At 40.1% G+C, this 11294-nt stretch overlaps 1 protein-coding gene across 1 annotated transcript; it reads left to right on the top strand.

Annotated features, from left to right (window-relative positions):
- The first annotated feature begins 335 nt into the window (after positions 1-335).
- On the top strand, positions 336-10397 carry LOC121690267 (C-type mannose receptor 2-like). Its single transcript, XM_042070754.1, has 6 exons — positions 336-422; positions 4693-4739; positions 7013-7402; positions 7640-8014; positions 8503-8850; positions 9078-10397. Exons 2-6 carry the CDS (start codon positions 4703-4705, stop codon positions 9083-9085), a joined length of 1158 nt encoding a protein of 385 aa, XP_041926688.1. The 5' UTR covers positions 336-422; positions 4693-4702; the 3' UTR covers positions 9086-10397.
- The last annotated feature ends 897 nt before the right edge of the window (positions 10398-11294 follow it).

Raw genomic sequence — 11294 nt, 5'->3', positions numbered from 1 at the left:
ACAAAGGCAGCCTCATGAGCCTGTGATGATCACTATTGGCCCTCGTCATCCGGGCCAGGTGACATATTTACATTTGGTAAACATTGGAAACGGCTAGTATATCCAGGGAAGCACACACACACACACACACACATCCTTAACGACCTCCATGCCCGCCCCCAAACACCCCCCCCCACACACACACACACACACACACAGGCACACACACACACACATCTACAAAGGCAGCCTCATGAGCCTCTGATGATCACTATTGGTCCTCGTCACCCGGGCCAGGGGACATATTTACATTTGGCAGAGGTTTTGCATACAGAAAGTGATCTAGACAGCTACACCAGTCACAGTGGTGCCATTCTCACAGAGGCAAGCACCGTAACCAGAAGGGGTGACAACAGAGACGCAACTCCAGAGCTATCTGACAGGTAAGACCCTATTAATAAATGCTTAAATCCTAAAATAACCAAAGCTAAGACAGTGATGTAAAGTCACTACAAACTCAAAAGAAAGTGCAATCCTTTTTTATCCATACTAAACCCTGCCGCCCAGGAGGTTTTGGTTACGTTTATGGTTATGGTTACAGGAGGAGATAATTTTTGGCGACTAACATCAACAGTAAATAATTCTCAAAATTGTGAGAGAATCAATTATAGTAAAAATGAACAATTAGCATAATAACCATAAAATGATAATGTATGAAGTCAGGCTCAACAGATACATTATGGTTTAAAAGCTTCACAGGAAGGACAGCACTAAATAGATCATTCCACCAGCAAAGAATCACAAATTAAACAAGTTCTGTCCTGACTGATCTATTGGTGCTGAGGAAAGGCCGAGACAACAGTCCATCAGAGAACCACAGTGGTCTAGAGGGGAGTAGAGCTGAACAACAGGGCTCAGATAGGATGGTGCTGATCCAATGGTCTAGAGTAGAGTAGAGCTGAATCACAGGGCTCAGATAGGGTGGTGCTGATCCAGTGGTCTAGAGTAGAGCTGAATCACAGGGCTCAGATAGGATGGTGCTGATTCAGTGGTCTAGAGTAGAGTAGAGCTGAATAACAGGGCTCAGATGGATGGTGCTGATCCAGTGGTCTAGAGTAGAGTAGAGCTGAATCACAGGGCTCAGATAGGGTGGTGCTGATCCAGTGGTCTAGAGGGGAGTAGAGCTGAATAACAGGGCTCAGATAGGATGCTGCTGATCCAGTGGTCTAGAGTAGAGTAGAGCTGAATCACAGATAGGATGGTGCTGATCCAGTGGTCTAGAGTAGAGCTGAATCACAGGGCTCAGATAGGATGGTGCTGATCCAGTGGTCTAGAGTAGAGCTGAATACCAGGGCTCAGATAGGATGGTGCTGATCCAGTGGTCTAGAGGGGTAACAGACAGTGTTGTGCGTGAACGAGTTCAAAAGAACGCTTTCATTGAACACGCTCATTTTTTCGTGAACGCTGAACTGAACGCAACACATTTTTTAATAAAGAACTTGAACGTGAATTAGTTCACATTATGTGTCATGAACGGCAGACATCACTGTAAATGAACGTTGGAATTTATTAACTGAGTGACATTTGTTTTCTCTTTTGAAACGCAACGAGAGAAAGTTCCTCCCTACTGTATTCTCGCTGGTGCCGCTTAAATCATGTATCACCAGATGGTTTTGACATTGTGTGTGCAATGCATTGCGGGCAACGTAGTGTCCGGCTGAGAATAGTTGAATAGCATACTGGCTTCCGCACAACGTTACCCGTGATGAATTGCAGCAGAGCGGGGTAGGCATAGCAACGCCGCGTAGCAGGCAACGACGAGAGCGCCGAGGGCTGGACTTCATTGCACTAAGTATAGATATGGTCTACCTTGTCTGTACTGCTGCAAGTTTTATCACCTGGTAAGAAACCCACAATTGCAGTGTCATGAGGAAATGTCTAATGAGCAGCTTCAAAGAACGTATTGTGATTTCTAGCTTGTAGTGTGAAAAAAAGTATTTATTTAAATATCTCACGAAAAAAGTAAAATTAACTGAACTTTGAACTAGTTCAGAATTAAAATTGTGAACTTTGAACGTGAACTGTTCACTTTGAGCATGTATGAACTGAACTTGAACTAGTTCAGAAAAGCTGTGAACTGGCACAACACTGGTAACAGAGCTGAATCACAGATAGGATGGTGCTGATTCAAAGTTAATTCTGGCACATTTGTGGCCTACATGTGTCCTCTTTGGCATATTAAAGACCAAACACACAGTCACATTGGGAATCATCTGCTACAGTCGCACTACACTTGCGGGTAGCTCCGTTAACATTGCATTGTTATAGTAATGTAAAATAGTAAAACACTGACCATGCAAATCAAGCAGGCATTCACATTTATTTTTTTATATTTTTATAATTCCCCGTATTGCTATAGACCCTTTCAAGAGAGTTCCATTATCAGCATCATAGTTGGCCCCACAAGGCTTCCGTTTTAACATTCCATATGTTATCTTAATGCAGAGGAAGTAGATTGGGGCCCAAATAGAACGTTCAAGCATTGTTTTTGTTTTTATTGTTGAAAGGGTCTATACAGAAAAACATAATATGTGCTGAAAATTGTCCACACACATATACACCCATAAGGGGAGATAAAGAAAAAATAATAATTCTACACACTGACGTGAGTGTGTCTGCACACACACCCATGAGTGTGTTGTGTGCCTGCCTTGCACACCGCTGTGACCTGTGAGTGTGTTGTGTGTGTGTGTCTGCACACAGCTGTGACACGATGGGAGGGTGGGGGCCCAGAACCCAATCCAAAATGGGACCACTGTGAATTTGTTTGTAACTTTTGTCTTTTAACTACTTTTTTGTTTTAAAAGTTAACTTTAACTTTATCCTTTTTTTACATTTTCTTTGTTTAGAATTGTTCATTAAAAAAAGTTTATTGCTTTTGAATACTGTGGAATAATCTCCCACTACATATCAAGTCCTGCCCTACTATTGACCGTTTTAAATCAAACTTTAAGACTCGTCCTTTCTCTCTCGCTTATAGCTCAGTCTGAGGCCGTCCTTTGTTTTTTCAAATCAAGTCACATTTATTGTCCCACTAGGGGAAAATTAGGTTGCAGCCAAGTATTACAAGATCCACAACACAACAAACCAAGAAATAAATAACAGTGGAGACAAATACAACACAGGGAACAGACAGACCAGGAAACAGTGGAGTGCAAGACCACTGCATGGACAGGCCAAGATAAGACCAGTAATAAAATAAAGCAGTAAAGTGCAGTAGTCACATCATCCTTGCAAATTCAGCTTGTTAATGGCAGCACATACAAAGGAAAGGTTGTGTAACTGGGAACTGTGTACCTTCTACCTGATGAGGGGGTGGTCAGCATAGTCCTATAACTGGGAACTGTGTACCTTCTACCTAAAGAGGGGGTGTTCAGCATAGTCCTATGACTGGGAACTGTGTACCTTCTACCTAAAGAGGGGGTGTTCAGCATAGTCCTATGACTGGGAACTGTGTACCTTCTACCTGAAGAGGGGGTGGTCAGCATAGTCCTGCCTTCCTGAGGACATGATGGCCATACAGGTCATAGAGCGGTGTTTGATTCCCCCCGATAACCTTGCCAGCTACATTAACAAGCCGACCAAGCTTATCTCTATCAGCAAGGTTAAGGTTACCCAACCATACCACTTTAGGACACAACTGATTCAATGAAAAATCTATAAAATGTCATCATTTTGGTGCACACATTAAAAGAGTGTATTGTGAAGTTTACCCTTTTCTCATCTAGTTTCTTCCTGATATTGTTATATTATCATATTTATTTGCCCTATATTTTAATCTTTATCTTACTTAACTTTAGTCTTTCATTGTTTTATTCTTATTTAATTTGCTTATTCTATCTGACATTTAATTCCTTTTGTGTTTTAATGCATTTATTGGGTGATCTATATATTTCTTGTTCCTTTGATCTAGCCATTTTTCTTTTTGTTTATTTTATCTCTACTTTTATTCCTTTTATGTTTTTTGTATTTAGTAATGTAAATAAATCTCAATGTCTATATACAGTGCAAGCGTCATAACAAAGGGTCTGAATACTTATGTACGTAAGTAGAATATTTCAGTCTCATTTTTTATAAATTTACAAAACACTCCAAACACCTGTTTTTTGTGGAGTGTTGTGTGTAGATTGATGAGAAAAAAATTAATTGAATCCATTTTAAGATGAGTCTAAAACATAACAAAATGTGGAAAAAGTTAATCTTCTATTCTGCTTGCCTCAGCTGCACTGTTGCTTTTAATGTGCAATACATATAACGTTACTTGACTTGATGTCTGTCAGACGTCAAACCCCATACACCGTTATAAGTCCTGTGTGTAGTCGGGGTTGGTGGTGCAGTCAAACGGAAGTTTAGATTAGAGAAGAAAATTATGCTGAAATTGGCATGGGAATTATAAGTGCAACATTACCCCCTTGTGGCAGACATACAAAACTGCAACACAAAAATTGTTATGAACAATTCATTACCCTTGTTCATTTCATTTTCATATTCAGAATGACTTTTTAGTATGATGTTGAAAATGAAACAGTGTGTTTTGTTGTGTGTTTTTCTGACAGAAACACCATACAGTGTTTTATAGTGTGTTTAACTGATAATCTCCTTGTTGATGTGTACCAGTGTGTCCAGCGTCTCTGAATGATCTTCTCTCTTCAGGCCCTCAGTCATGACTCTACTTCTGTTTACCATACTGCTGGTCTCAGGTCAGTGCGTGTGTGTGTGTGTCACATCACATTGTCAATATGTAATTTTATTGTATATGTGTGTTTGTGTAGTGGCGGTGGTGGTCTATGTATTTAGGATAATAGCAGTAGTCTGTGTGGACATGTGTGTGTACCTTTTCAAGTTCTCTTAAACACTTACTCCACCATAGCCTGGAAATATCCAGACTAATTCATGAAGTGAATAGAGTCTTGGAACTCTCGATTGGGAAATGTTTCCAACACTTACATCGTGACAGGCACTAACTTTGAAATCATTGGTCCTGCCTTAACCAATCACATTGATCAGAGATTCCTATGTTACTTCCTACTTCGCTTAAACTTTACAAACTGACAACAAACAGCATCAACAGTCAAGAAACATTGTATATGTTATAGCATTGCATTTGGGGTATCATTTAGTATTTTATCAGCCGGTTTATGTCCATTGTATGTCTATGTAGAAATATTTTACAGGTGAATGTGCTAAAAAAAATAACTAATAGATATACCCACAAAATTTCCACAGCTGATTATGTACATTAATTCAATGTATTTGTATTGCGACTTTTCTGAAATTGTATGTGTGTGACCCATAGAATTATTTCCATATATTTCTATAGACCCGTGATCTATAGAAAATATGCAATAATCTGCATACATTTTTTAAAGGTACACTATGCAAGATTTTCACTTTAATATAACCTTTACGAAGCCAATTTGATTGTAAACAAACTTGTAACAGGGGAATCGTTCACCTGGCATAGCCATACAGCATAGCCGTAGCGAGTCGATAACAACAGAACCAGCCATGCGACTTCAAGAACAGCCAAGAACATCTTGCGAGAATCGTGAAACATTACCTTGTCATTAGATATAGCTCTTTGTAGATAGTTTTTGCCTATTTTTAAACTTTCACCTCCACAACAAAAGCATTTTCATTGTGTACAGGGGGAACAAACCACGAGAAGTAGGCTATTTACAACGGTAGAGTAAAATATAAATATATTGTGACTCTAGGGAGAGCTCTAGGCTACAGTTGCCAAAAATACCTCAACCTACCTTCAAGTACAGAAACCTTCACTCTGGATAAAGTCAGGTTCAAAATTCTTTTTGTTTTTCATGTTGGACATATTAGAGTGAAATACTATCACAGTTGGTATTTTGAATTTGGGTATTTTGAATAGATCAAAATACTGCCAATAGCCATTTAAGAAAATCTATTATTACACGGCTCTTCATAATGCCGCAGAATGCTCCATTCACTTGAATGGACCTTCCCAATGTGGTGGTCTGCTAATTCTGAATAACAGACCGTTGCTAAGTATAACAGACCGCTGTCAAGGAAAATGGGTTTCGTGCACAAAACCCATTTTCCTTGACAGCGGTCTGTTATACTTAGCAACGGTCTGTTATTCAGAATTAGCAGACTTTTTGCCATCTTCACAACTCTGAACTGGAAATCTCCACTTCAATTGTACTTACAAACACAGTTTCCAGATATACTCTTAAATGCTGGAGGATTTTATAGAGCAGGTTGTTCATATATGATTTGTGATGTATAGTATGGAAAGTAAATACAAGTTATGGAATAACATGGGTTTTCAGTAAATGTATGAACACAAAAATACAGCATTTCTCAAAAATACAGAAATTCAGGAATTTCAGGAACAACATTTCACTCAAATATGTTACCAAAATAAAAAACAAAAAGAATTTTGAACCTGACTTTATTCAGTGTTAGGATTCCTGTAGTATGCAACATACTGTATTGCATATTTCATTAGATAATGACTCATTTACATTATGCATACATAATATTTCAGATCATGTAAATAATCACCTGTGGAAGTTTTGTGGGGGTTAAGACTTTTATTTGTATTCACCTGTAATATATCCCTTTACATGTGTATAATATATATAAACACGGTGATAACACACAAAAAGCTACTACCAATGCAATTATATCACTTATTGTCTAACTTATACCTTGACAAAAATCACTATGAGACTTATTCCCCCCAGATGGCACTGACCCCACTGGACCAGTAGTCTGTGTGGGCATGTGGGTGTACCTTTCAAGTTCTCTCTAACACTTAATCCATCTACTACTCCTGCAATGTGTATGTGTGTGTGTGTGTCTGTGTGTGTGTGTTTTGTGTTTCTGTTTGCATGTGTTTGTGTCTCTGTATGTGTGTGTATGCGTCTGTGCCCCCCCCCTCCTGTGTGTGTGTGTATGAGTGTATGTGTGTGTGTGTACTCCTCTCTCCTCTCAGGTGTGTGCAGTCTCTCCTCCTCTGTGCCACGTCGGTTCCATGTGGTGAAGGAGCAGAAGAGCTGGACAGAAGCTCAGCAGTACTGCAGAGAGGAGTTCATTGACCTCGCCACCATAGACGACATGACAGAGATGGAGAAGGTGAAGAGCATGATCCATGAAGCAGGTGCTGGAAATGCTTGGATCGGGCTGAAGCAGGGAAACAGTCCTAAGTGGCAGTGGTCTCTGGCTGACAGGGATTTCTACAGAGAGAATGAGACAGAGTTCAGGAACTGGGCTTCAAACCCACCCAATGGAGGTGCTGAAGAAGAGTGTGTGGCTATGAAACATGCAAATGGAAAATGGCATCATAACAAGTGTATTGAGCGCCTTCCCTTCATCTGCTATGACGGTGAGAAGCCAACTTCTTTCATTCAGAACAAGGTTATTCATTCACTCAGCAACACATGCATCCAAACTGTGCAGATCTACAAATCAATGTGTAATCATGTACACTGACATCAGTTCAGATTCATTCATGAATACAGGCAGCCACACTGTACAACTAAACAATTTGTCTCACTCACTCTAGTTCAGTCTGTAAAGCTGTGCTGATTCTGAGTTAACCATGACCCATGCATTACCACAGGGGGAAATTCCACACAGCCCTATGTGCTGGTTACTGAGGAGAAGAACTGGCCAGACGCTCAGAGATACTGCAGAGAGAAACACACAGACCTGGCCAGTGTGAAGAATCAGACAGAGAATGACATGATAAAGGAAGTAAGAGCAGGGAGTCATGTAGGAGGTGCATCTCATAACAATGGAAATGGAGAAGCCTGGATCGGCCTGTTCAGAGATGGCTGGGAGTGGTCAGATGGCAGCAACTCCTCATTCCGCTACTGGGGCACTGGCGAACCCAATTTTGGCACAGGGGTGTTCTGTGCTGAAACTCTTAATGCTTCCAGGGGTCAGTGGAACGATGTAGGCTGTCACCATCCTAGGAGCTTTATCTGCTTTGAAGGTGAGTCACTGTCCCTTCTCTCTGCTTGATAGGGGTTCAGACACAAACAACAGCATGATCCTGAGCAGATGTGCTGATGACCTGATAATGGTGGAGTGGGCCTACTATCTCAAGGCCTGGTGGATTTATCTCTGTTATGGTGGTACTAGCTCCTAATGGTGGCCCTTTCTGTGATGGTACTGTCTCTGTAATGGTGGTACTAGCTCCTAATGGTGGCCCTTTCTGTGATGGTACTGTCTCTGTAATGGTGGTACTAGCTCCTAATGGTGGCCCTTTCTGTGATGGTACTGTCTCTGTAATGGTGGTACTAGCTCCTAATGGTGGTCCTCTCTGTGTTGGTAGGACTCAGGAGCATGGAAACAGTATTCTCTCATGTTGACATGTGATATCTGGCCACTCAGCACATTTAGTTACTGCAGATAGAATGAGAATCTTCATCTCCAGCACTGAGCAGGCATCAGTATTCTCTCACTGTATTTTCCCTTCAGACAAGCTGGTTCTGGTCCGTGACAATAAGACCTGGAAAGAGGCGCTGCAGTACTGCCGAGAGCACCATGTGGACCTGGTGTCTGTGACGTCCGAGCGGGTCCAGCGCTGGGTGAGTGAGCGGGCTAAAGGAGCCTCCACTGCTCACGTGTGGCTGGGCCTGCGTCACGCCTGCGTCTTGGGCTGGTTCTGGGTCTGTGGAGAGACCGTCTGCTACAACCACTGGGCCCCAGGACAAGAGCAAGTGGAGTCCTGCAAACACAGAGTGGGGGCAGTGGAGTCTGTAGGGGGGCAGTGGGTCAGCAACCTGACTGAGACTGACAAACTCAACTTCATCTGCACCACTAAGGGTGAGTGTATCTCTGCTCAATATGGACATGAGTGAGTGTGTGTGTGTGTGTGTTGTTGCTCTGATACAAATGAAAGCAAACTGGCTTCTTCCGTACATGGATTAAGCCTTGTTCTGTACTGAAAGAGAAACTTCAGTTGAGGAAATAGGTATATTGCAGTGTTGCTTTAACTTCTTTCTCTCTCTCTCTCTCTCTTTGTGTGTGTGTGTGTGTTTGCCCTCTTACAGAGGAGTGAAACTGAATCTTCCTGAAGCAGCCTTGGAGAAACTCTTCAGGGTCCTCCAGCTCCCATTCATGTTCACCACTCATTTAATTATAAGCAGCTACACAACTACTTTCATATACACTAAATGCTACTTTCACCATTGTATTTCCTCTTACTGTGTGTAAGAAAGTCAAATAATTTATATTGTTTAATACTGTCATTTTGTGTGTTCAGATTGTTAGCAATGATGCCATGTGTTGACAAGATACAAGTACAGTTGGTCAACTTTCAAAGTGTATTTCTGTCCTTTACTGTTCCTGATATGGCTATTTCTGATGAGTATGATTAACCTTTCCCATTTTAAATTTGAAACCACCTACCCAAATTATACAGAAGCGTATTGCTGCCACACTATAATAAATAAAATGGCCCAGTATTACGTAATTACGTGAAAAGTTTCTTGTTATAACAATATCTTTTTCACATTTTAACAAGATATGTATCACGTTTTTACATGAAATTATCATGTTATTTCAAGATAACGAAACTAAACGAAACGAGGCCACGAGAGCTCATGGCTGGCATAAATGATAACCAGGCATGTCTATGAACTTGCACCCTGACTGCTATTACACAGTGCTGCTTGATGAGTTTGTTTTTGTGCGTGTGTATGTGTGTGTAGGCTACGTGTGTGTGGTCAATTCCCAGCTGATTGAGGAGCAGCGAAGAGGGATGTGTGTGTATTGGCAGAGAGCCGCTGAAAAGGAGGCCGATAAAGAGGTTCTGTGCAGGATAGCCTGCTCACACAGCCTGATAGTTCTGCTTCATCTTCTTATTAACACAATGAGTGAGCCTAAATAAAGATAAAGAGAAAATCCAATACACTCTGAATTAATGACATTAAATCTTGGATGGCATGTCATTTCTTACAACATAACAACAGTAAAACTGAAGTCATCATATTTGGCCCCCCTTCCTCTCTCACCAGCCTCAGCAGTACTCTTGGTCCCCTCTCTAACAATGTGCACTCCGTGGTTAGAAATCTTGGGGTCATGCTTAATTTTAATAAACAAATCAGTGTGGTCAGAAGTGTTTTTTATCAACTTAGAGTAATATCCAATCTCAAGTTCTTTTCATTCCAGAATGATCTTGAAATTCTCATACATGCTTTTATTACCCCCAGACTCGATTACAACAATATTTTATACACAGGTCTGACTCAATCTAACATTCCCAAATTACAGATGGTCCAGAATGCAGCAGCCAGATTGCTTACTGGTGCTAAAAAGAATCAATACATGACAATCTTTTTTATGTAAAATATGTGTAATGCTTTACATTGTCAGATTAATCTGACTATGTCTCAATTAAATTGAATAAAAAATGTCTTCGCCTTTGGTGCTTTCTTACCTTCTAGCTGCAGTGTATTAGCCTGGCTCCGCCTGCTGCCTATATATATATATATATATATATATATATATATATATATATATATACAAACACAACAATGTACAAAAAATCGAATAAATTCAACAAAATATATTTACATAATAGAGAAAATATACATACATTATAAACAAATACACCTTTCTTGATATTTGTATATATGCATAGGCTACTTGACTGTGCATCAGGCCTCAAACAGCCGTCATATTTGCAAGCAAACTAAAATATTCAGTTGCAGTCCATTTAAAAAAAAGTCTGACACAATGTGTCTTCTCTAAGATATATTGGAATTGAGATGATGAAGGGTCCTCGAACTGGGGCCCAAAATGGCTGCCTGCTTCTAAAACAAGAACTTTACAGGATATATACATTGGACACTATGGCTCCTAGAGGGTTACATGAAGAGTTCAGTATTATAAAACAGATTATTTCATACTGTAATGTTTTTTCATACTGTGTGCTTTTTCACACTCGCAGGCACTTTTTCCATACTGGAATGTGTCTTGCATGTTACATAGTCTCTATAGATAATGTGAAGAAGTAAGCACTGTTAAGCTGTAAAGACGCTTTGATCGTATCGTTTGCTATTATATTTTACTATTATATTTACTATTATATTTTGATTTAGATTTAGTGTTATTTAGTATAATTTGTATTTTAGTATATTCTTTATCTTCTACTGTCCGTATTGCTTAGTTGTGTTTTTTATATTATATACTTTTATTACTTTTTCTGCTGTTAGTGTGATGTCTGTATGCTACTGAGACCTTGAATTTCCCCTTGGGGATCAATA

This window comes from Alosa sapidissima, chromosome 18, assembly GCF_018492685.1.
Source record: "Alosa sapidissima isolate fAloSap1 chromosome 18, fAloSap1.pri, whole genome shotgun sequence".
Classification (NCBI taxonomy): domain Eukaryota; kingdom Metazoa; phylum Chordata; class Actinopteri; order Clupeiformes; family Clupeidae; genus Alosa; species Alosa sapidissima.
The sequence above is the reverse complement of the archived record's forward strand: the minus strand, read 5'-3'. Positions and strand labels throughout refer to the sequence as shown.

Bases quoted from the DNA above. Each gene is read 5' to 3' on its own strand.
- LOC121690267 (XM_042070754.1), top strand. From the start codon at position 4,703: ATGACTCTACTTCTGTTTACCATACTGCTGGTCTCAG. The intron at 4,740-7,012 runs GTCAGTGCGTGT...CTCTCCTCTCAG, and splicing joins TACCATACTGCTGGTCTCAG to GTGTGTGCAGTCTCTCCTCC. The intron at 7,403-7,639 runs GTGAGAAGCCAA...GCATTACCACAG, and splicing joins TCCCTTCATCTGCTATGACG to GGGGAAATTCCACACAGCCC.